The 27,209-nt window shown below is 40.1% G+C and overlaps 1 protein-coding gene across 3 annotated transcripts in view; it reads right to left on the reverse strand.

The window, feature by feature from the left end:
• MNAT1 (MNAT1, CDK activating kinase assembly factor) overlaps nucleotides 1-27,209 on the reverse strand; it is a 115,158-nt gene that overhangs the window by 59,976 nt on the left and 27,973 nt on the right. For all 3 annotated transcript variants that reach the window (XM_004936442.5, XM_040701603.2, XM_046942456.1), the window contains exons 2-6: nucleotides 25,635-25,787; nucleotides 23,921-23,994; nucleotides 14,981-15,084; nucleotides 11,333-11,473; nucleotides 5,757-5,882 (exon numbers count right to left, since the gene is read on the reverse strand). In XM_004936442.5, coding sequence (XP_004936499.1) covers nucleotides 5,757-5,882; nucleotides 11,333-11,473; nucleotides 14,981-15,084; nucleotides 23,921-23,994; nucleotides 25,635-25,787 — 598 coding nt within the window. The remainder of the gene's footprint in view (nucleotides 1-5,756; nucleotides 5,883-11,332; nucleotides 11,474-14,980; nucleotides 15,085-23,920; nucleotides 23,995-25,634; nucleotides 25,788-27,209) is intronic.

The following is a 27,209-nucleotide window of genomic DNA, read 5'->3' on the forward strand; positions in this document are numbered from 1 at the left end:
AGTTTTGTCTAGAATCGCAACTACATGTTATGAAAAGATAAATACTCCACCCAGCTGCAAAAAAAAAAGCCATGTGTGGCACAAGCCTGATGAAGATTAAAAAGAAAATACCAATTAAACTCAGGCTGGCAGAGTTCTCAAAGAAATCTGTTCCATCTGAAGTGTTTCAGCCAGAAGATCGACAGCTGAGCTAACAGCAAAGGAAAGAAAACGGCTGGATTTTATTTTATTTTAAACTTTGGGCAAATTCTAACAGCGCTTTAATAAAGCCAACAAAATAACAAACAAAAACCCAAACCAAAACAGAGCCGTAAAAATTGGGGAAGCAAGAGCAGGAGGCTGAAACAGCTCCCTGCCACACAGATGGGATGGCAAAGCTGGAGAAGAGCCGCAGCCTGAACAGAAGTGCTGCACTCACTTCACTTACCTCAGAGCCCCTGGCATTTGTCTAAGCAGCTTTGAAGGAGCACAACTTATTAAAAAGGTATTTTGAGAGACTTTTTTTGTGTTTGGAACAGGATTTTGGATAATTGCTCCATGAGCTATAAAAGAAACAGACTGAAAAGCAGGAGCCGCTGCTGAACAGTTGTTTGCACAGGAAGCAATATTGTAGGAAAAGGCAATAATGAAGAACAGTTAATTTGACCTGAGCTGATGAGGTCAACGTTTTAAAAGAAATAGCTCCACATCATGTAAAATAAGAATGCTATTTCCCATTAGAATAATACAGCAAGTGTAACGCCGCAAGAAATCCATTCCTTAGCACATGTTCTGCTCAGTTTAGTAGTAACGTGCATTCCTGAGGTGTCCTAGACATCCTGTGTCTGACATAGATTCATTTCACTGAAATACTGATTTGACTGCTGCCTCCTGCAAGCTCTGACTGCTCCAGCCTGCACACTGCTCTACGGCTTCCAGCTAACTAACAGTCTGAAACTACAGCGGCTGGAATAAAACCTTGATAAATATTCAGGCACTAAGTTAAAGGCAACGTCGCCGCTGTGATTTGGACAGGAAAGGAGCCGAAGCAGATATTTCACTCTTAATTTGCTGCCATTCAGAGGTGCTGTTGACAGGAGATGGAGCCCGGCTCAGCGGAAGAGACACTAGGTCAGGAATTCAGTAGGGCTGGATCCTATTCCTCCTTCCGCCGCTGCTCTGTTGTCTAATCCTGGGCGAGTACATTGCCTCCGGGCATCTGGTTCCCTCCCTCCCCAACACTTCTATTTGAACTGCAAATTCATAATGACCATCGTGGTGATGACGAAGCATGTATTCTGCACTAATGCTTCTATTAATAAATCCTCCCACCGCCGTTAAGTAATAAAACAGAAGTCCTGACAGAAACTGAATGATCAATGAGATGTGATATTCCTTTTGAGGTATTTGGATACGAAATGCAGAAGGAAAGCTTTCTCAAGTGGTAACAGGCCAGAGGACACCCACGCTCTTCTACATACTTGGACAATCCAGTTAGAGGTAACTGAGTTTTAAACTACATGAAAGAATACAAGAATACAATCACAGGAGGCTGAACACCCCCAGGGACCTGGGAAAGGGAGTAAAGACACTGCAAAACAGAAAGCAACAGAAAAGGAAGAGGACATGCAGCCTGAAACGGGCTTAAGACAGCATGCACTCGAGCCAGTCTAAGGGATTCACTTGGACTTACTACAAACACATAAATAGCCAGGTCCCAGGCTCAGAGGTTTGCACGTTCCCAGTTTGCAATGAATTAAAGAGGAGTTGAATATCACTATACTTTCATGCGTTTTTAACCCCAGAAGTACTGTAAAGCACATAACTACAAGCACCAAAAGGCTTCCACAGTCGTGTAAACACTAGATTCATAAAAAGAAAACTAGAATTACTGTAGTGTAATGGATTCCTGCTTTGTACACTGCCATTAACATACAATGCATAAGGGCACCTCTCCCACTTTAAAAACTAACTCCCAGCTAAAGCCATCTCCCAACCAGAAATGGTCACTATATACACCAAGAGATGGAAGTTCTGTTCCCAGACATGACATTTGCTTTGCACAACCTGATAAAGCCCTAGAAACAGTATTCATTTCTAGTAACCATTGCTCTTCTTTGGTCTGGTACTAAAATCTAAAGTGCATGCATTGGCAGGCAATATTTTCAGCATTACTGCACTAAGTATAATTGTCATAATTTCTTTTGCAGCTTATACTTATGAGATTAGATATAATGAGACTAATATTTTACATATCCAAATAGGCTAAAAGCCTGTTCCTTATTATGATAAGCATGATGAGCAGAAAACTCTGAAGAGCCTCCGTCCCCACATGGGGAGGCCAAATCACAGACTAACAGGCAGTTGTGCTTCAAGCATGGAAGATACAACGTACTTGTAATGTACAATGTAATGAAATTAATTATTAATGAGATCTACTAGAATGCAAATAAAAAGCAACTCCTGCTTGAAAGGAGCAAAATAACAGTTTAATAAAATGAAAAATGATGATGGAAACTCTATCCCCTGATCTAATTGTCTTCCTTGTGCTATAGGGGATGCTCTTGCTCAGCTTACCAGGGACAGCCATTCCCTCCCCCCTGTAAGCACAGGAACTTCACAGCACTTACACGGCACCTTAAATGAGCCAACTTCCTTGAGCTTAGCTCAGGAGACTAGAATGGGCATGCCTTTTAATTCATGAACCAAGAAACCAGTCCAATTACCAGTCAGGCTGAAGAACATCTCTGACTATGACCATCCCAGGAAAAACACTCATGTTCAAGCTGATAAAGAAAAATGCACTGCCACAACTGGCGTGTCTGTAAAGCCTTTGTGTAAACACAAGTTCCAGATCTGCCAGCATCTCAGCCAGCTTATCCTGGGTTCCCTTCTTTTGAAGAAAATTAAAGAAAACATCCACTAAAAAGGATCAGGTAGGGAAAAATAAAGAGAAGGATGTACACCCGTGTGCTGAGAGAACCTTTAATGGTGAGCCCAGAACAGAATTCTGAAAGCAGGAGGATTGTGTACCATAGGATTTTCGAAAAACAACTCAACCTGGAACATATTATGTATCCCAGGTGAGTCTCAAGGTAGGATGTCATCCAGTGTTGTCACTGCATCATCATCTGCACCAAGTCACACACAGTCAGCACTACTGCTTTTTACAAAACGAACTCATTCTGAGCTGAAAAACTTGCATTTGACAACAGTAACTTTCCAAAAGGCATCCCTGTCCTGATCTGAAAACTTCAAGAATAAGAGATTTCATCACATTCCACAGTCAATTTTAACAGTGAGGCCAATTAACCACTGGAACATTGTGAACTTTGAGGTCTATTTGTTCCTCCAGTTCCTATTAAGCTCCTATTTGTTTAACTAAGGTTACCAGTTCTTGCTACACTAGCTGTTGTGCTGTTCAGACCTGGCTTTTTCTGCACCGAGGAGGTGCTTATTGCACACTGAGTCATAGCATAACCTTCTCGTGAACTACAGGCAGAACTCAGCACAAAGCATAACCTACCACCTTTGAATGAACTTTCTTGCTTTCAAAACTCTGTCAGCAGAATGCTTCAGTGTATGAGTCTTCTCAACACCGCATTCAAGAGAAGTCCCTTCCTATTTTATTGCAGTATTATTTATAAACCCAAGGCTCACATGCATTGATGTGGCTGAGGGTCAAAATTCATTTGTGTGGTTAGTTAAACGTCCAAGTCCTCTTCATAGAACCCATTTATTCATTCTTCTATTTATAATTTTGCATTTAGCCAAATTAAGACACAGGTCATTCACAGGAGGCCAGCTTGCCAAAACCGCCCTGTAAATTGCCAACTTGCATGTCACCCATTGAAATCCCACATCTGCTTCCCAGTACTGCACTGTGTCCTTGAAGAACACCCCTTCCAGAAATGCTCCCATTGTGTGGTAACCAACAGCGACAAAAGGAGTTACAAGTCAGCCAGATAATTCATTTACCATGCAGAGTATCAATATTCTTATTTTTGTCCAATGTCATTTCTATAAACTTCTAAGAGGTAATGTTATTACGTAATTAAATCAAGCACCCTACAAAGGAAATATGGAGATAGACAACTTTCTCAAGCAAACCTGTAATTTTCATCTGTAGGAAGTCAATTTTGATTGATGGAATCCATTTTCCACAGAACACGAGGCACTAACTTCAAATATCCTCAACTTTCACTTTATCTTTCACTTTAACTGTACTTACGTCTCTTTTTAGATATCTAAGATCAATCAGGGTGGAGGCTTTTGTTCATTCATCTGAGACTGAACAAATAAAATCAGTCATCTAATCACACTTCCTGAACACAGACAAAACAACGATCAGTTACCAGGAGTATCTCTTCTTATTGTAAATGGTAAGATTTAAGTGTCACAATGTTAGAAATCTCCTCATCCAAGTCTTTTACCATTTTTGAATCAAGTTTACTTAGGGCTGCAGATTTGAAATGTCTGCAATTGCTTAATACTATTTAAAATCCATTTACAAATAAATTGTAAAGTACTTCCATTGTCCTCATCATGTAGTTAAGCTACATGGAAGTTTAACTTAGCTCCCTAAGCAAAGTTGAAAAGACAAACAGCTTAAAAAAGTCTGAGAATATGTTCTCACAGCAAGTATAGGAATTTCAGTGGAATATTTTGTAAGCAGTATCCACAAATGTTTTTGTCTACTAGCTTTTCTACACAGAGAAAACATCCCACAAAGAAGATCTGCCTCCCCCCAGGGTCTTAGACTGTAAGAAGGAAAAGAAAGAAGATAAAGCTTTGTACTACAGAAATGCAAAAGAACAATCCGCACGAGTTTGCAAGAGCTGACATCCCTTTCAGCAAAGTAAGCTGCAAATGCTATTACACTGCAACCTCTTCGGGGGAAATAGACAATGAACACAACCCAGATATCCATGACAAATCAAACTGATTAATTGATGGGAGAGTAGTTTGCATGACACAAACGTTTGTGCTTTGCTTACATTCTGGTTTGCCACAAGGGTAGGGAGTGTTGGTTATTTTCAAGACATGGTTTAGCATTATCAACTCTAAAAAATAAAGACTAAGAAAAGTGCAGGGATCTTTAGAAAAGCAGAAAACCAATCAGGTACAAAGAAGATTAACAACTCGCACTCCATCTACAGCCCTCCCCCATCCCAAAAACTAAATTTATTAATCTTACATTTCCATGCACCAGTAGATACATACTTTGTACCATATTGAGATAAAATGCAGGAGTGATGACAGATCTTTAGCTGTCGCTACAGTAGTAACACTTGAAAAAAATACTTGCTGCCTCCTAGATTCCAGTAGCAATGAAAAGAGCATCCTAAACCACTCAGCATCATTTTCAATGCTGTCTATTCATACTCACTGATTATTGCAGTGCTCAGAGCAAACCTGGACAGTGCAGTCTTCTGCTCTAAAATTTCAACTTCCAGAATTGTTACACAGATGAGAGACAAAATAACTCAACATACAGCACAACGTTGCTGAGGAAAAGGTACAGCTTGTTTTTAGACAATTATGCAGTGAAAAGGTTGCATATATTCCAAGAACCAGAATGATGAAATACGTAGACTGTTCTTTTCCAGTTATATAAATAGAGATTCAACTACTTAATACAATATGCCACTCTGGTTAGAATAACCTTAAATTTCAAATTAGGAAACTTTGTGTCTTTTGAAAGGCATTAAAAAAAAAAAAAAAAGAAGAAGCAGCATTTTGAAAAATGCTTAAAATCAGTAAAGGAAGAAACTTACCATTTTGATTCCAGTGGAAAATGTGACTGGTTTGACAGGTTTGGGTTTTTCCAGTTGCATTTCTAGCTGAGTAGATCTGTCTTTATGCTGAGCCAAAAGCAGCGAAGCAGGAAGACTGGAGCTCTCCTGTAAGCATAAGAATAAACACCTGAATACTAAACCAAAATAAATACCTATTAATGTTGCATATACTTCAAAACTGTAAGCTGTGTCTGAAAGGGCATCCCTAGCAGAGCAGTGTAATATTAAGTATCCTCTTTACAAAAAAGAGTTTACAGAAAATGATCATTTTTTGTTATAAGAAAAATCTGCAGTAACACCATGATCAGAGCAACCTGCAAACAACCATTTTTAGAGAATCCACATTAAAGACAACGTAACAGGCTCCTTATTCCAACTAACCAGGGTGACCATATTTATTAAAATTAAAAAAAAAAAAATAAAAGCTTAATCAGAGAAGGAATAATACAAAGCAGTATAACTTGGATCAGATGTTTATCTAAGACACATTCTTTCTACCAATGAACTCAGACCAGTTTGAAATTGTTTCCCATTAGATTTCACCTGAGGCCGTTTGGAAATGATCCTTGCTCTGCTTTGCACAATGGCACTATTGTAAGTGCAACCAACAGCATATTTATTTTCTCCTCCACCAACTTATTTTTAGGGAAGCCAGCCAATTTTTCAAAAATATATAAAAGTAATAAAATGAACAGTTAAGCAAATTAGCCACTAAAACTCTCATGTTTGGGCTACAACAGAACAATTATTAACATACATCTATGTACTACATTATGGAGAGAGCCAGAAATTATTAGCCAATTTTCTCATAAACTAATGCGACTATCCACATGCACACCCAGTTCCCCTGGGCTCCCAAGCTAGAACAGAAGTGAAGCTGAAAGCAGTGAAGAAGTTCAGAGCCCCAGAGTTCTGCAGGGTACCATTTTTCACACGACACTCAAACCAAGCAAACATTGAACCATGAACCACACTGCAACAGAATGGACTGTGATTTTCATTTTTATTTTAGAGCAGTTCAGAGGAAGAAGCTGGAAGCTTTTTAAAGCTGCACTATGCCTTGCTGTCCATAGTAGCCTAAAGGAATCTCTCCAAGTGCTCATGAAGAAAGGTTGTGTTTTACACCTATTATTCCCCCAACACTCCCCCTCCTCTTTCTTCTTGTTTCTTACACTCACTTCATCTCATGACAAGGTAGCAACTGCTAAAAGCAGCTAAATCTCACAGGAAATCTGCTCCAGAATGACAAATGTCAGACACAGAACCTTCCTGATATTTCAGCAGTTCCCAAGGTGGAAGAGGTTTAAAAATATAAATCGTTAACGATGAGATTTGTGTACAGCTGGGAGAAAATCTGGACCACAAAAGCTTTAGTTGACAGTCCACGTCTCCAAATCATTTCACACACCCACAGCCATCCTGCAGGCCCTATGTGCTGCTGGCTCTCAGTGTTTAAGGACTGTAGTTTCTTCTAATCTCCAGATTCAATATTCCACGGTTCTCTACGTATCTGACCACATCACGTTCCTTAAACATTCACTCACTGCGTTTCTGGCACAATAAAGGAAGCCAATTCTTATACCAACTTCTTAACAGCTCCACATCAGCACAATGGTTGGTAACCAGATTACACAACTGTGGGAAATCGCCACGGTGCCAGCAAGCCACCACATTCGTGATTGTTTGTCCTTTCTAACGTGCACACAGTCCTCCTGTTAACTATTAACACAGAAATAGAAATCAAAGACCCAATCCTGTAAGCACTTATTCATACTAGCAATTTTCTGTATGGAAAAAAAAAAACATGTAAGCTACTTAGATGTAAAAATTTCTGAAATGTGTTTAAAGAAGTCTGAGGCTCTGGCAAAAGGTGGATGTTTCACATCTTTAAGACACCTTGACCTCTGTGTGATTCCAAACTACTGCATGGCCCAGGGGGAAGATGCCTGTTTGCCAAGTGCTGCAGTGCCATTCTGCTCCTACCTGCGGAGTGCAGGCTCTTGAAGAGGTAAGTGCAAGTCCCACATCACAGGAGACATCTAAGAGCTGCTCTATAAACCTCTGTATACAGATGAGTTTATACAGTAAATAAAGAAAGTGCTTTAGTATTTTATTAAACCCTGATTGCCCAAGTTTAGAGGCATTAAAAGAGGGGGGGGGGGGAAACTTAACCACACATCTTCTAATACAAATGTAAAATATATTTGAGTCTACAAGCCTAAATTACAATGAGGTGCTGTGCTTTTCAAGTGGGAGGTTTTATGGCAAAAGAGGTCACCTATAACAAAGGTTATATAAGATCTGCTACACTGAGTAGTGGGAGGCAAAATGGGCAACAGGTAACAGAGCAGGACTGGGAGCTGAAGCATGCGACTGCTCTTCCAGCAGTGTGCAGAGCTTGAGCCACACAAAACCTGCTCTTCCTTGCACCAAATCATGCCAGCCTTCCTCCCTTTGCTCCCAGCAGAGGCCAAGCCCTTGGAGGCTCAGCCTCAAGGCCAGACCTCTCTGCAAGACCCGAGCAACCCAGAACCCTGAGCCTGCTGCACAACATTTTAAATACCAAACACTTCTGTGCCATTTTCCTTGCCTCTGGACTATCTAAATTAAAAGCCCTTTGAAAACAGGGCAGTATACATGTGTGCAAAATTCTCCTGTTGAAAGTACATGGGACAGACTCAGTTCAGGTGCTCTTCTCTTATGAACCCAAAACCTGCCCGTCACTCAAAGCAGAGGGAAGAGCTGAGAGCACACACCACACAAGAAATATGCCTTAAGTGTTCTCTTAACGTTCAGTATGGCAGGGAAACAGAGCATTTGAAATCTAAGGGTGAACGTTGGCATTCCCACCTCCCTCTACTCACTGCCAAGCCAGCATTTCTGCCATTGATATCATGGTATCACTGCAGGCAGAGCTTAACCCTTGTGGTTTTGGTACAGTACCATCAAACACCACAGATTTTTTTGATTTTTTTAATTCCTTTCATTGCTCCTGCTTTTGCTGCATTTCTCAGCAGAGCACGCATTTCAATTTTACTCATGATCAGATTCATTTTCAGATATGTAGCACAGCATTAGAGGGATTTAAGAGACCATAGGAAATGTTTATTTGTTTAACAGCTGCTGGTTTTCCAGAGACTTTAGAAGTCATTGTACAAACACCTTAATGCTGGTTTTATATACCTTTAGTATTACAAAATAAGTTTTGATCCAAATTTAAGTTGACAGTGCCCCCTTCACAAACAGAGACAGAACTTAACTTTAAACAACTTTAAGTTGCCCAGATTCCCTCCTCAGCCTTTAAAATCACCTTTCTGTTGTTTTTACAATATTAAGATGTATTTTAATAGCAGTACATATGCAATCACAGTTAGAACTACGTATTTGGGTCATGTTTTAAGGATTATTTATAACCATTCTTTCCTCAAGCCATCTGGTAAAGTACGTTTCCAGTAAAACCAAGTGCTGTGTAAAAGAACAACACTAGTCTCTAGTAAATTAAGGCTTCATTTTAGAGCAGGATTGAACTAAGTCAGAAACCAGTTCAAAATCCCTTTTCTGAGACAATAAATTTGAGTTTGCAGTGCAGCTTTTATGAATTGATCCATTACTCAAACTATTCCTAATTACGGGGATTGTAAGCACTTATACCTTGAAAGTGAAAAGAGACTACTGGATGCAAAGTTACAGGCTTGAAGGATTCTCAGGGAACCTTTCTGCTCATCTCTGCTCCTTACTATAAACAATGAAATAACAGCTCCTTTAAACAAACCAGGGAAGGTTTCCACAACCCCTGGCTTTGAAAACAATAGCTCTTCAGGAGAGCTCCCACAACCCCTGAACTGCACACTGACGCTCTCTCTTCGTGCCCTGGCTCAAAGAATTCTGCTCTTCCTGGAAAATCAGAAGAGTGTCTCCATCTTAAATAGAAGTCGAGAGTATAAAGCAGGAATTAATGTTTTACTAACATAAGATACTGAAATGAGAGAAATTCTGAATTAAAATCTGCCAAGAAGCTTTAAACCACGCATGGATGTAACTGCATACTCTATAAGTACATGCACACATACCTATTTCTTTTTTAATGTTACACACAGACTGTTTTCATGGGTGATAGAAGCTGTGAACATTTGTACATGGATGTCAACATACATATATAGGAAAAAAAAAACTCAGAAGTGAATCTTGATTAAAAGAACAAATATTTTTCTGAGCTTCTCTATGGCCAAATATCATCACTGCATTTCAAATACAGAAACGATAGCAAAATAAGCCAAAAACAAGATTAAGACCATTTCTAGAAGGAGTAAAGTTTCTCTTCAGTAGTCTATACAACCTTCACCTTTTTCAATCCAACTTTTATTCACATCAGAAGCATCTCATGCACAAAATGCCCACCAGAAGAGAACATGACAGGTTCAGAGCAAGAAACCTTCTTCTCCTAGTAGCAGCTAAGCCTCTGGTCTTCTTTCCAAGCTTCCATGCGAGGAACTCTCCTCTTGAAACCTGAGAAAGCATTCTAGGACTAGCCGTGCCTCTATGCCCCTCACTAGGCACTCACTCAGTCCACTGCTGAGCAGAAGATAGTGAATGAAAAAGTTTTTATGCTGATCCAATGCAGAGATTCCTGTGTGATCCATACCCAGCCTATTATTTAGGTGCTCTGACCCAAAATGGGCTGACCAATGCTCAATTACATCATGAGAATACTGTTACCTGTTCTTTATTTCTCTACTGCAGAAACAGCTGAGCTCATGAAGTAGCTCCTGATTACTGCTTTGCTTCAGCATATCAGATTGTCAGCCACAGATATTCACAACTGCTTAACAAACAGTGGTAGGATTTCATATTATGGTTGAATCAACTTAAGTCGCTCCTCTCTACCTCTTTGCAAATTGCCTGACCAGACATACACCACAGCAGAAGCAATTATCATCAGCTGAATAAAACAGAAGTAGGCAGTCGCACAGACTACACCATAGCAAAACTCATTCATCATCCATCAGGTTTGAGGTGGAGTAGTAACTGCATCAGCTATTTAAGTGCAAACCTTCATCTTGTGGCTTTCACATTGTCAAGCTGAATAGAAATCTACACTTCTATCTCTTCTTCAGATCTACAGTGAAATATCAACTGTTAAGGAAACTGATACAGTGGCTACACTCACTAAGGACATTTCTGAAATAAAAATCTTCTAAATATCCAAACAAGCCTTCTGCAACTTATCAGGAATCAATTTTGCACTGAAATACCAAAGAATGCTCTCCCTATAATTCCTGACCAGCATTAGAAATTCTGGACAATGAGTCCATTCGGTCTATGAGCTATTTGTGATAACTCAGAAGCACTCTCCCACTAGGCCTTGGCTTACCAAAACTGTTCAGTTCTTTCTAGCATTGCAATAAGTGCAAGGAGACAGAACAGTAGTACAAAACATGCAAGACAAGAAAACAGTAAGGGGTAGCTGGGTTAATTCCACAGTGAACTGAAAGAGATGTATATAAACCTATTTGCTCTGCTATAGAGCATTCAAAGCCTCCAGTTTTGTTACTCACCAGTTCATCCAAGAGTGCTTGTTTATTCTTCCTTTTCATCATCTGTTGTAGCTGCTCCTCTTTCTGTTCAAGCAGTCGCCTTTGTTCATTTTCCTGTCGTTCTACCTCTAAAGCTTCCTCCAGCTCTTCCTGCTCCCGGGTCTGAAATGGAAACATGAAGATTGCTGAGAGTCAGTTTCTCATCCTTGCATGAACTGAGATCTCTCACAACTCTTCTGCCTATCAGAGGACATAGGGCAGACCAAGCAATGGGAAAGCAGCCAAATTTTACTTTTTAATGGTCATTAAGGATGATGATTCTACCTTCCCTTGCTGCCCAGAGTAAGGACAGATTTTCACCTTGCTGCGGTAGAAGTATCCATCTAGATTTTGGCTCTAAATGATAGAGAATGTCAATGGCTTTTCCTTTTATCTTAGCAGTAAAATGAAGGCATCCCTCTTCACTCCCCCACACACTACTTCTTAAGAGATGTAAGAAAGTGACAGAAAATATAATTTCACAAAACTTTCCCTTGTCACCCCCTTTCCGGATCAGCTGTATCTTGTGCACAAACTCGTGTTCATCAGTGGCACAGAAGAAGTGGATGAACTAGAACATATTTAAGAATGAACTCTGAACATCTTACAGGTGTAATGGTAAGTGAAGTATTTTTCCTACAACTTGAATAATACTTTTGTGCTACAGGAGTAGAACAGAAACAGCTTACGAGGACAAAGATAACTGAGTTTTTGTTTCAGGATTAACTTCTGAAGATAAAAAAAAGGCTTCTTAAAACTGCTGAGTCAACTGTACTTAAAACTCACAGTAGAACTGAAAAGAAGAGGGCTAAAAAAATAACAGAACCACTGAAAGGCAAAAAAAAAAGGATTCAAGGTGAACAACTTTATACAGAAGAGAGAATCAAAAGAATGCCAACTGGAGGGAATTTGGTATAGAACAATTATGTACAGAAAACATCTTCCCAAATCTTCCTTCCCAAAAATAACGAAGCAAAAGGAGATCCAAAATAAATGCAGAAAGTACTAAAATCATATAAAGTTTAAATGGTTGATTAATCCACTAAAGGGATTTAAGTAGAAAATCACTGCAGCCAGGAGCTTAGAAAAATTTGTTCCTGTAACACGACCCAAAGTTGTATCATAAAGCATAGTGATGTGACATAGGCCAGAATATGCTGAAAAACATCCTGTTAGCAGGTCAGGCTGCTGGGTCCCAGGGAGGCCCAGTTACTCCTTGATGCAAGAGCTGACAGATCTCAACGCTTGCCACTGAGTCAATGAACGATGCCTTCATTCTGCAAGTAGCAGTGACACTGGTGAACAGAAGGTCAATAAGATGCTCTCTCTTTGCATTCAATGAAAGGAAATAAACAAACAAAAATCCTCCCATTGCTAACTGTAGTTATTTCAAAGAATTAATACATCTAGTTAGTTCAGTCAGCAAAACTAAGAGCTCAGAGTCTATAAACACTCCAAGCCTCTTCCATGTTTCTGCAATAAAAACTGCCTGGACGTTGCAATGAAACAAAAGCAAAACAGTAAGAAAGTGCCGATGGATCTGAAAAACCAGCCGAGAATAATCAGAGCCAGGAATAAGTAAATTAATATACAAACGTAAACTAGATCAGGCTACAGCAATAACAGAAGAATAAGTCAGATAAAATTCTTTCTGAAAGGAAGACCAAACAAAACAATTAAAAACAAGAGAGCTCAACAGGCAGCAAGGGCTGTGTCAAGCTTAAACCTAGTCTAGACACAGTTCCATGATCTGAGGAAATAAAGATGATCATGGCGAAGGCCTGGGGAAAAGTCAAAACAAAAGAAGAGATAACATGATGTGCTACTTGATCACTACTGATTTTGAATTTCTTCTGTGACAGCGCTACAAGAGAAAAACAACTTTAGAAACACTCATGTCAACATATTTCCAGTAGAGATGAGAAAAAACTGCTGAGGCCTTCAACTTTGGTCCTTTCTGCCTGGAACAGGACAAGAGTTAAAATAAATACATAAATAAATAAATAAATAAATAAATAAATAAATAAAACATGTCTCAAGAGTGACAGAAAATGTCAACATTTCCTCAGGAGCAAATCATGGCAGTGGACACTTATCTGTCAGTCCAGGAACGAAGGGACAAAGACTGACCATAAGAAGTTTAGGCTTGAAATTACATATTTTCCCATCCAAGGAGAAAAGGCATTCTAAAATGTGACACAAAGAGCTAGAGAAAAAAAGAAGTATCATTTCAGCTTTCAGGAGAGGGGTAAATTAATGGGCAAGATTGTGTGTTTTTGTAATAGCAACTGGGTCAAGTCTATTATTTTGTTTCAATTGTTCAAAAATAAAAGAATCCGGACTTACGAGAGATCTGCACACATGCAGACTTGCCCAGCTTCCACAAGACAGCCTCTAGCACAGCAAGTCCATACGGCAGAGGAAACAGAAGACCCAGAGGGCTTGAGCGGATACAGAGCATTACTGTGCTGCTTGATGTGATCGCACTGCTAGTGCACAGGCTGTCTGCAAGTCAAGTACATGAATGGCAAGATGGGCAGCAGGGAAAGCACACTATTCTTATGGCAACGCTAGAGGTTGTGTCTACATTGTAAAGTAAGATAACCAAATACTTGCAAGGTCTTTTCCAGCTCTGAAGCAAAGGATATTGCACGGTGTCACACACAGGATAACAGATCAGAGAGATGGTCCCCTAGGGAAATTTCCTTGCCTTTAAGAGCAAGAGGTTCAAACAAACATTTTTCAGATTCCAGTCTCCTCCTGTGAAACCCTAGTGCTAAAGAAATCACTGGGAGTTTTGCCACAGACTTTAGGGGAGTGAGGATTTCACCCTTACTGATTTGAAAGCCAGTCCTTAGTGCGACTGGAATACAAACGCAAAGCCTTGCTAAGTCACACTCTGGGCAGACATTTTCCTTCAAGAACCAATAAAGATGTGTATTGTTATATTGAACAAGCACTTAACAGATTAAACTTTTCTTACAGAAGGAAACATTTGAAAGTTTATTTTTAAAGAACAAAATGATATCTGAGCCATATTTTAGTGAATACACCTTCAAAGAACTGTGTGTTCTGCATATAGATCATGTATACAATGCCCTCGATGTTACTGTTATCAGCTCTTGAACAGAAGTTTAAATGTTTGTTTCAACATCTTTCATTTTAAATTTTGCATAAGCCAGACCTGTGCTTTCCCTCAGTTTTACAGTTCTCTCCTGGGAGCTTCATAATGTCTGCATCTGGATTCTTTTTACCACTCAGATGAGAAAGGAGCGATTGTCCTAGTAGAGGAATGAAGTTGGTCTCTCCTGGATATTGTCCAATGAGACTGCCAGCACAATGTAGTGGTGATGTATCAAATGCAGACTTCACTGCCTGTCTCTCTTTTTAAATGCTTTCCAAAATAAAGGATAATTGCATTTCAACTGTCAATTTCATCTCTTTAAGCAGCACTAAGTATTATTATCACAGACTATTAGCATACTGCAGTTTTGAATACAAAGTGAAGTATCATAGTGCCTTAAGTTTTAGCTTGTTTTTAAGATATTTTAGAAAGTATGTTGCTTGAAAATCCTTTAATTCTTCTGCTAATGAATAAAAATTGTAAGGGAGAGCAGAAGTTAAACTAACCAGTTTTATCTTGTTTTTCTGAATGACTTCTTTGTTATCCTTCTGGTACAGCTCCATTTTCCTTTTGGTGTTCTCCAAATCCACATTGTTAGTCAAGTTAAATACTGCATAAATATCAGAAAGACAGAAAGTAACAGCATTAGGTCAGCATGCATTTCTATCACAAAGAAAAACTATTCTTATGCACTCCATCACTTCCAGCAACAGACAAACATAACAATAATAGAATTTACTTAGATATGCCTTGTAGAGCAAGATGCAGCCTGCTAAATCCCTGCAAACTTCAACAGAAGCCAACAGAGTTTCTTTAGGTTTATCTATCTGTAGTAGATACAAATTTGAATCTTGCACCCTGCTTTATGAAACTGATAATGACGCACATGAATTATCATGATATTGCCAGTAACAGACTGACCTTTTTAAGTAGCAGTTGCAGCTATGTTCCAGTTAAATGACATTAGCTAGTTAACCAGTTCCAGTTAGATGAAGGTTGACTAAACACATACATATTAAGGTAAGGTTAGAAATTAAGTTGTTCCATTTTATAAGTTTATCTAACGCACAAAGACTACAGAGGTTATCAGATTTTTCAGGTACACAGATCAATTTCACAATTCAATGGCTTATGTACCAATTCAATATTCAATGTACAATTACCTTTATTATGAAGAACCTGCAGATGCATCCAGATTAACTTGTTAAAATGACATTCTTTCAATGCCTCTTGATAGTGACAGGCTAGATCTCACAATTGTGAGCAAGCAGAGCTGGCCAGCAAGCTCCGCAGTTTTGCAGAACATTTCTGACTATCTACACATGGCATGGAATACACCTCAAGAATTGACTGGTTTCTATAATCACCAGCTTGAAAATGGTTTAGATGACCAGTAATTCAATACAGTGCCTGAGTCTTTCACCCCTAGGTCACTAGTTCAATTGTGGGTCAAGTGAATTCCAAAAGAAAGCTATTATCATTGGGAAGTCGCCCAGTGTTCCATATCACAAGTGGATGCCGGGCTCACATCCACAGCCCTAACGCTTGTAAAGACCATAAATGTACAGCACTCTTCCCAAAAACCTCTAAGAGCTTTGTCACACACCTACTGTAAGCTTACAAGAGCAGCAGAGAAATTTACACAGCTATTGACGGATCCCTTGCAAGAGAATAACAGCACAGCAATTGCACAGTCAGCAAAGGAAGGAGTTCCAGTGAAAATGCCAGCACAGGAAAGGGAAGATTTTTATTTAGTTCCCTGTTCCTAGTTTTCTCAAGTGACTAGAGCTAACTGAACCCTGTGCACGTGTACCACTGCAAAGTTATCTGTGTAAATGAGGCTGAGAGGAATAGAAGGGAAAAGAACAATATCTGTGTTGCTTCCCATCAGAACAGCACCCATCTCAGTTTGGTAAAGATCCCTTATTATTTTCTCCACAGGTAATGTGGCAGAAATTAACTTTCAGGAGGGCCCTAGAAAAGACAAACCACCAATAAGCTAGACTGACAAGACAGTTGAGACCAATTAGAGAAACAGAAGAACCAGGAGATTTCAGTTAGATTTTATGAGGAAATTCTTTACTCAGAGGGTGGTAAGGCACTGCTGCCCAGAGAAGTGGTTGGTGCCCCATCCCTGGAGGTGCCCTAGGTCAGGCTGGATGGGGCCCTGGGCAGCCCACAGCATGGAATTGGAACGGCATGGACTTTAAGGTCCCTTCCAACCTAACCAGTGTGTGATTCTATAAAATCAAAGCAAGACATCAGATACTGGGGGTGGGAGGGGAAGGTCTGAAGTGAGAGTCACTGGCTACAGTTGGACTAACCCAGCTGTACAGACTACTCTCCTCCCAGGCACAGGAGTCACCTCTCCCCCTGCTCCAACTGCAGGACTCCGGGTGCTTCGTGGTGTCTGCAGAAACCTTCCAGTAACCTGAACTGGCTCAGTACAGGCAATGGACAAGTGCCAGAGATGGTGCAAGGGAAGTAATAGAAATATAAGAACACTCTCTTTCCAGGAGTACAGAACTAGCACTTTATCTTATTTCTATCAGAAGCATTCAGTCTTTCCTTGAACTGCAGCAAAACAGTTAAGCAGGATATAGTTGAAGAAATCCACAACCTTAAACAAACAAACAAAATGCTGCATTTATTATTTTTTCCCTTTTCTAAATAATAAGCACTATCAAGAGGACCAACACTGTAATTCAGTCTGGCTCCTGATAAGCAGCAGAACTCTTGCAGCCCTGCCCCAGCCTCCTCAATTCAGGAGGGATCTGAGAAGCAGGATGGATTTGTGGGCTAAGCATTTGATTGGGAATCAAAACCTGGGTTCAATTTCCAGCTTTGCTGCTGTTCCAGGGCAGACCACTTGACCTCTACACTGGAGGTCTCCCATATATGATAACCATAAGCAGGAGGATAAAGCTTCCTTTCTCCTGGATATATTCTGCTGTCTCCTTACTACAGCTCCATGTAATACCTATCTCAGCATCTTGACCTCACCTCATGAGGAGCCCTGGACATCACCACAAACCAACACGTCACTCTGAGAGGTCTTTGACTTGCAAAGTTCAGCTCCTTGGGTTTTGGAAGCAAATTACTCATTTCGATATATTTTTCCCCGCTCCAAAAGGGCTATAAGAACATTTCCAGTTTCTTATTGCCATTACATATTGCTTTCCAGACCTGGCAGCATTTCCTTAATAAAACACACTATTTCAGTCTAAGTTTTTATTATTTTAGGGAAGATTTGACCTCCAGTTTTCTGGTCTACAGTCCCCAGCTGACAAGCAGCTTCACATTTGAGTATTACAGCACAGAAGAATGGTCATGTGAAAATGCTGGCATACAATCAGATCAAGGCTCTGCAATGACAGCAGCTGCATGGGAATGTCAGCACTTCCTACAACTTAAATCCACACAGCAGCTCTGTAAACTTTTCAATGACGACACAAGAAAAAAATAGCACATGAGCCATGCTGTGCTAGCAGGATGCCCAGATGCCACCTTCAGGTGCAAGAGGAGGAACAAGATGAGATGCCAAAATGCCTCTGGCTCCTGAACATCTTCGTTGTTTCTCTAAAAATAATCCAGCAATAAGCAGATGGCCCAGGTTTTGCAAGTATTACTGCTTGAAACATTCAAGTGGGCTTTTCTGTGTGTTTTCCTCAGTTATTAATGGCTTCAACAACACACACACTCAGTTTCTGAAACACCAAACATAAGATTTAAAACTCACATTAGGTAAGAAAGCAAATGCTCAACATATGCAGACGACTGCCTTTATTTATAACTACTTAAAATAGTGAATAATCTTGATACTTTCTATCACCTTATATCACCTTGCAGCAAAGTGCTATGTTTATTTCTCCGTCTGCCTCCCTGTGGTGGCTGGAAACCATGGGAAGAATTCTGTTCTCAACCAAATCTCCTTGCACTGATTCTTCTCTGCCTGTCTTACTCTAGCTTGTCACCTGAGGATATGGTAGGACAGCAGTCAGAAAGATTCGTACCCTCTAAGACCAGAACAGATCTCTCCCATTAAACAGTGGTTTGCTGTCACTGAGGAGAAACAGTCTTGGTCCCAGTCATCCTTAGCTGTTGCTTCTCTATACCAATTGGTCCTCATTTCAAGACTTAACATACTGGAGATTTACATTTTGTTGCAGTAGTGTGAAGACCTGGTTGTGTCTATACCAAGATCAGCATCAACAGCTGCCCTTGAATAAATGAAAAGAATATCCTCCCTCCTACATAAACATCCTAGCAGCAAAACAAACTGTGCTCTTTGACACTGCACAGTTACCAGTGGGCAACCCGTCAGCCTAAATACTTTCCAACATATTTTCTAATTTACTTTTCATGGGCTTCAAACATCTCTTCATCAATAATCACAGAATGTAGACTCTTGCCATTTTATCCCCATAATCACAATGGTTAGGTTTATTTTGTAAGGGATCATGAAGTGATCATGACTACATCATGATCACTTCCTTCTATGTCCCCACTGCTACTTACCTGACAGGAAAATCAGCAAGTATCAAATCAAAGAACACAGTAACTAGTACTCAGCATACATATAGGACTACACCACATTGTTTGATTTGGTTTTACTTGCATTTTGTCAGAAATTTATTTTTAAAACTCAACTCTTCCAAATGTTCCTTTAAAAAAAAAAATGACAACAAAAATTATAGAACTAGAAAGAGCTAAAAATAAAAACCCTGACTCATATGCTGCTATATCTCCCCAGAAAAAATATTGGTATAGGTCTGAATATGACTGGCAAAGCAGATGGCTAGTTTGAAAAGGTTTCAAAGAGAAGACAGACTTATTTTTGTCTGTGCTAAAATATAGCATAAGCTGATATAAGAGGTCCGAAACCCTTCAGGGAAAAGAAACAGAAGCTGTTTTGTATGCAACAATTATTTATCTACTTATCCATCTCACACTGGTTCGTTTATAAATTGACTTGCCTTGAGACATCTGTTGAAGTACAACAGGAAGACTATTGTGTTTTCCTGAAACTTTTCATTCTATTTAGGTAAAACTCCTTCCTTTGGAAATTCAGCCTCTGCAGGAAGACTTTCACTGCTTTTCAAAAAGCAACATTTATTCTGCAGTTCTATAACAAATGGGAAAGTATTTTCTTGTTATAAAAGGAACTCAAGATTTGAGCCAAAACTTTGGATTACATGGAACATGGAGTTGTCCAGAGATGCAGCACTGTCTGTATGTCACTCCACTGCAGAACTTCAAATTTGATGCATCAAAATATCCTTGTTTTAAGTCTGAGATACTGAAAACTGTCTGAGATTTCTCCTCCTAGAAGAGACAGCAACGTTAACCATGTTAAAATATTTGTTATTCAAAATAGTAGGCTCACTGCCTCTCTGGTGAGACAGCAGGTGGGTAGTTTAATGACCTACAAAGTCAGTTCCTACGCTGATCCTTTTTCTCTCATCCAAAATCCTCTTAAAACCTTCACCTTCCACTCTCTGTACTTCTAGCTGAGCCCAGCTAGTGGGAAAACAGCCACACATCCAACTCTTTTCTGAAAGAGAAATTTGTGGATTAAGGAAAAAAACTGTTTGCTATAGACAATATTCCTCCTAACCTACTACCAAGAACTCCTCAATTACCATCTTTGTAAATAGCCAGCTAGAGACTGAGAATAGCAGAAGTGCTACGGGCAGAGCACTCCAAGTGGAGACGTGACCACATCCTCAGCCTGCACAGGGAGCCCAGAGCTGCTTTGGCACCTTTGCTCGGTGCTTTCCATCTCTGGGCAAATCTGTGGGGCCTCACACTTTCATGAGGATGGGAGCAGTCAGGTTGTAGAAGAGACAGACCAAATCTTAAGAGGTCTCCTTCCACCAACATTACTACAAAATAATTATCAGGAAAACCAAAATGCAAAATTAAGCCAGGAAAAAAATCTAGTTAGGCATTATTAGACATTTCTGTTTACTTTCACTTGTCTTTTCTTGTGACAATTTTCCAGAAAAACACCTTGGTATAGAATTGAATTACTTGAATCGCTAATCCCCATCAGGTCCAAGAAGGATCACTCTGGCTGGAACAGCATGACACCGAAATCTCAGTTCAGATGAAATGACACTGATCTTTGATAAAGCCACTCTATTTCCTATTAGGTTCCTCCCATTCTTAGCAACAGCAGTACCATATTTTTACACGCACAGAAGAAAAACCTCAAACAATAAACAACATAACCTACAAGAGATCATAGATAATAATATCCTGTCTACCCAAGGATCACTTGTTAGATAAATGTTCTGGGCAAACAAGTCACCAGGCAGCTGGTATTGCATAAAGTCTTAGAGAAGCAACGAGATCCCGGAATCCAAGGGGCACAAACACAGAAGCCTCCTTCTAACACGAATGTACTGAATGTTTTAAAAAGCAATAATAACTATTAGCAATTGTGTTGTGGTAATGCCTAGAGGCCTCATTCAGGTATCAGGAGAGCGGTGCCAAGCAGTGTGTACACACACGCTAGGAGGCGGGCCCTGCTTTGGAAAGCTGACGTACCTGGTTTTCAAGAACTGGCTGTGAAGATACCCTGGAGAAGAAGAAAATCTTGTAGAAAGCACAAGAAAAGTTAGCATGATGTCCAGGGAGTGCGGTCCTGGTGGCAAACTCTAAGGTTTAACCTTGTCCCTCTCAGCAGAAGGACACAGACCTGACTTATTTCAACAGATGTTGCACGTATCACTCCAGACCACATCTTTTAACCTTTTCACTTCATCTTTACTCCTAGTGCTAATGACAACTAACCGTTTACAATGTTACCAAATCGTCTAACTGATTTTTCCTCTGGAGAAAGCCTGCATTAAAATGTGGTTTCTATTTTAAAGCCTTGTATAACACATTTTAGCCCAAAGCATTATTTAGTGGCTACATTCCCCAAACCACTTAAAAATGTGCTTTTTATAACACCAACCTTAAGAGGTGACTACCCTCATGTTTGACCTTTTCCCCCTACCTCTTTTGCTGTACCACCCAACGCTTTTCTTTAAATAGAAAAGTCTGTAGTTATAATATTCCTGATACAAAGGGGAAAATGTGCTTCAAGTGAGGCCATACATCACATCAATGGAATAAACCACTGCAGTTGCTACAAATATTGGAGACGATCTACCTGAAACATTTGGAAAAGCTATCAGAATCATGCCAGGGTCACATAAGCATACTTACACAGCATGTTTACATATTTTCTCTGCCAAGCAACTACTTTATCTGAAACCCCCTCACAACTTAAGAATCAAAACTTACAGGGTAAGGCTGTGCTTTTTAACACGCTGACCTTCTCAGAGAAAAACTGGAAATTTGGGGCAGGGGAAAGAAAGAGGAAGATTTGGTTCTATGCACCCTAGCTTCCCAACCTGGCGGCTCTAACAACCTCCAGCAGCCACTGCCAACCTGCCACACATTGGCCCCACGAGGCAGAGCTTTGCTCCGCATGACTACACTCTTTCTTTCCCTTCCCACAGCCCAGTTTCCCACATGCACAAACGAGCATGGAATTCACATATACAAAGAAAAAGGAAATAACTACTCTTACCAGTAAAATCTAAAATACCCATAGAGATGCAGATGCCTCTAACACATTGTTCTGCCATGCCACGCACAACACACCCTAAAAAATGCTGAAGAAGTAACACTACTACTGTGTATCAAACAGCAGTCAGTTGGAGAGTTCTGCTCAGGAACACAGGGAGGGACTTTTGGGGAGATGACAACAATCAATGAAGTCTGAAAGCAAAATGTGACTATGGGAAAGAATGGGGCTTGAATTCTTGTTGGATGTGTTCTTGAATCTAACAAGCCCTCTGGATTCTGGATCATTACAGTACATTAGTAGACCATAAATTACACCTGTGACTGTGAAAATTAAGAGCCTTTTGACTGCATCCCTTCCTTCCTCACAGAACCCTGGCTGAAGGAAGAAGGTATTTCATCTTTCTAGACCTTTTAGGTGTTTTAGGTGTCCCTTTCCAGCAACTAACTTCGATTCCTGACATGCATTTACTGAGCTCCTATGTGATGCATTTGCAAGACCAGCACAATTACAGACAAATTCAATCTTCTTCACAGGGTTACAAGAACCAGCTGTGAGTTCTGTTGCTTCTAAAGCAAATTTCTATCAGAGGCTCTGGAATCATTTGAAATTTAACTACCTAATCCCAAGAGCTGGGGAATCATAACATGCTGCACAAATTGACAAGGTTCAGGAGTTTTCAGGCAAAACTTCAACTCCCTTGTTGCAGATACCAAAATATCACGTAACAGCAGTAAGTGGGAAACCTGTATTTAAAGCTACATAAATACAAAGCAGTTTTCCTTTCTGTGTGCACAGACTCTTCCAGGATCGTCTGGCTAAACTGCAATCATTCTTTCTACTCACCCTCTCCTTCCTCTAAACCATCCAAAAAAATATACAAACAGAACTACACCCACATTGTCTCCTCCAGATATTTGGACCCATACGAGTGTGCCTGGTGTTTCCCAGCCACACGATTTAGTTCTCCAGCCTCAGCCTTCTGATGCCAACAAAAACATGACACATTGCTCACAGCAGTGAGTGTACTGGATATGTTTCCACAAAACGCCTTCATGCAAAAAGGAGCAAAGGCTGCTTTGAAAAGCAGCATCTCCATGACTTCCTTCAAATGGCATTCATTGCCTCTCTTGTACATTTTAAGCCACCTCTTCATCCTCCAGGACAGAAAAAAGAAAAGTCTATAAAACCAAGAAGCAAACCATTTAGGAGCCTCTCCTTTGAACACATCCATGTTTTTCTAAGCAAAATCCATCACTCCACCATAAATCACAAGTCACCCTAACTAAGAAAAAAAATAAACCCTGTTGATAACATAGGCCCTTTCCAAAGGGCAAAGTTCTACTTCAACTAAACCAAAGAAAAAGAAATCAACGTCTGTTCCTAAACCTTCTTCTTCTGCACAGCAACATAAAATGCTACCACAGTGGTATGTAAGGTCAACAGCTTCAAAGCAGCTTCAACTACTGTAACTTGCAGAAGCAAAACTGATGAAAGACACCATATGGCTTCTGTCATGGTAGATAAAGCTAATGGAGGCGTATAATGAAAATTTGAATTTCTCTTCTGTTTAATCTTTCCCAGTGCAGCATCGACAACCGCTTGCGAGCCTTCCTTTTCTAGCTATTCCACTTCGAATTGTGCTTCTCCTCTGGCAGATAAAATGCTTTACTTCACAATGCCCTACAGTTCAGCAAATATGGTTAAAATATACAGGAAAAAAAAGTAATTAGATAAACATCTGATACTACGATAAATCCTATTACAGGAACCCAACTTAGACATTCTCATAGGCAGCTTGTCAAGATAAAGGCCTATGGTCTCATGAGCACAGCACATCAAAAATGCAAGCATAAAGACTTACCAATTTCTTCTATTTCTTCCAGGAAATCATTATATTCACTTAGGCTGGGAAAGTCATCCTCTCTTTTATTGTATCTTTGAGAAAGGAGAAACAATCATTTATATAATGCACACTGATGAAATTTCAATTCAGCAAGGCTCTTGCTGCAAGCATATTAAGTATTGACCTAGTTTTATCAACAGTGTTCTTTGTTGCTGCCACAACTGACCAACGTACAGAGTCTTTAAAATGAGACAGAAGTGCTTGGAAAGGAGACTGTCTGGTATAAATCAGTGCTATCTTTCCCTACTATTTGCAGGCTCTTTTTTCAGCATTTCAGGTAAACAGAAGCACAAAACCTAGTACAGTGTTATTCCAAGCCAACCTGTCATCATGGAAAACCTGCTAAAGGCAGAGACAACAGCAATACCCACAAGAAAAGTTTTTTCTACAAGTATCAGAGTTGGGCTTTTTGCCAACAAAAGAAAGCTTATGTCAGCAGCAAACTCAGAGTGCTACATGATTATCTTACTCCATATCAATAGATCCTTCCAGAACTCATTTATCCAACATTTTGTAGCTGGAAAAAAGGGACAACAAGTCTGGCTAAACACGGACAAGCTCTCAAAGTCAAGATACGCAGGCTTTCACAAAAAAATACAGCCTGCTCTGCAGACCAAGACACACGACACCTAGAAATACAAAAATCAAATTCTGAGAACTCAGGCACTGTTCCAGTTTGGAGGGTTTTTTTTCTGTCTACTAAAAATTAATCTGGCAAATCCAAGCGGGCCAAGTATTTTATGACATTTTCTGTTCTAACTATGCTTCTTTTTGTATTTAGTCAACCAAGTTGACTTTATTCCAATTTAACTTTTGTTAGCTTCAGTAGACTTCATAATCAAACCTCAAAATTATTACTTTCCACATCAGCATCTTGGTATTCAGTGAAGCAATTTTCCTACATCTCAGCAACATCGTAAGATTCATTTAGTCTAAGTCTTCACGAAGTCTTACACAAAGGCTGCCAAGCTTACGATTTACCTGTGTGTTCCCTCTTGCACACCTCTGTCCAAGTTTGCTACATTCCATCAGCCCTTCTTTTAGCACTCATCAAGTGGCCTACTTTTTTTCCTTATAAAACATGTTTCATGGCCACAAGACACGAGATGCAATCTGAGATGCAATTTATCTCAACTCCAAGAGCTCTCAAATCCACATGATGGTCTCGCAACACAATGCTTGTAAACAATCATTTCCGCTAACAATTGCTGTGTGGAAAACAATGTGAACACAGCCTCTCTTCTGCCCATTTTCATTTGGAAGGGAACTAGCCTTCAGTTCTCCAAACAGGTCCCCAGGCAACAAAACAATCCAGGTCCTAATTCTGCCCCACTCCCATGTTCATCCCCTCAAAGGGAAAGCAGCTGTGGTCCTCAGCATGAAATCATCTCCATTTGGGAGGCAGGTCTTTGCCAAATACCCCACACAGAAACACCCAACATTTTCTAATGCTAAGCAGGAATTCCTCCAGGCTAAGTTGAGACTTCATTCCTCAGTTGTTGAAGTCAGATTCTCTAGAATCCCTCAACATTAAATCGAGTCAAGTTAAGTTATAGTGTTGGTTTTGAGTTTTTATTGGTTTGTTTTTAAATAGCTACTGGAAAAATAAAGTTTTTGAAAATGGGATCCTGAAACAGATCCATATTCTGATCTTTTAACTGGTGACACTCACATTTTCAGCACTTTCTTACGAATTTCCACTTCCTTGTCAACAGCAGGATCATCGAAGAGCTGTACCCTGAAGTTACTCTTCCGAAGCGGTGTATCACACTCATGGCAGTTCCCAGCCCCTCTTACAAACAGTAGCTCCACGCAGCTCTCACATCTGAAGGAGAAGGATGTAGAGGCACATACACATTAAATAGTAAATGAAACATTTGACGGACCCCCTTTTTTGTTGCATGCACTCTCTAAACAAGCATCATGTCTCCCCTTTCTTTCACTTTTTGCACACTGTCACACCGAACCCTGTTGTTCTTCCCCCAAAGCACCCAACACCTGCACTGAAGCAGGGACTCTGCACCGTGCCTGGAAGGAAACGACCTCAGCAGCACAAAGGCATTCACTCACCCTACCCAAACAGCTTCACCTCTCTGCTGAGCCTGAAAGCTAATCCAAACACAATGATGGGTTTTGTGTCACGAGGAAGTTTGTTTATTGACACCAAACTCATTTTACACGAAGCAGGCTGCAATATCCTTATTTACTCTGAGCACTACCTTGCCACACAAAAAGCCCCGTTTATTTTCTCAGAGTGAGGAGGGACACCAGATCCTGTCCAGAGCCTTCTAAGCCCTTACCAGCATTACTTTGGAGGAACTGTTGCAACAAACCCAGCTGAACTCCAGCCCAATATGAAGAAAGGAACCCAAAAGAATCTCTATACCATTTTTACCAGCGCCCAACATTCTGCACCTCTCCTTCACCTTCTGCTAACACTTTTTAAATTGCACATAAATACATTGTCTTACAGAGGCTGCACAACAATAGAACTACCCTTCTGGCTTTATTTCTTCTATCTTAATGAAGATTTCAGGATGATGCTAGCTACCAAGTCAGGAGGCATTTAAGAAAGGAAGAGTGCACTAGGAGCTAAGTTATTTTATAAAAAGGACATGGGTACAAGTAAGTGTAAATTTCTAGCAGAGGACAACACCTGCTGCAGTCATTTCCTACTGCCAAGAGGGGCAAGGGGTGTCTATTTATAACCTGGGCATATTGAAGCCAAGACAGTCATACATTAAGGGCTGTGCTGTGCCTTCACCAGCTCAGCACAAAATCTAAACAAGTTAAGGGAAGCAGTACTGATGTGGTTGCAAAGGACCTTAAACAGAACTTCCACCCCGTGGACCTGCTCCCAGCTAGACTGGTTCCAGTACACGCAGAGGCAGAGCTGACCACTGCCAGCCAGTTTTGCCCAGCTGCTGCTTGCAAGATTAGAAAGTGCAAGACAAATGCGATTGTATCCCAAATTAAAAAAAATAATAAAATTACTGCAATTTTTTTTTTGTTGTTAGCAGAAGTAGAATTCCAGCTCTGTAATGCATCTTGCAGCTGACTGCACTAAAGAGCAAATGTCGGATTTACCTAGAGATTTTCCTGCCTTTGCATTCCTCTGGTTAGAGGAACAAATGCATTTAAATACACTTTAGCTGGGAATGGGAAGATCAAAACTTTCAGCAAGCTATGTCTGAAAGTCAGGAGGAGATGAGCTCAGGCTGCTTTAGGGAGGTATTTTAACTCACTG

Source organism: Gallus gallus, chromosome 5 (genome assembly GCF_016699485.2).
Source record: "Gallus gallus isolate bGalGal1 chromosome 5, bGalGal1.mat.broiler.GRCg7b, whole genome shotgun sequence".
In the NCBI taxonomy this organism is placed as follows: Eukaryota; Metazoa; Chordata; class Aves; order Galliformes; family Phasianidae; genus Gallus; species Gallus gallus.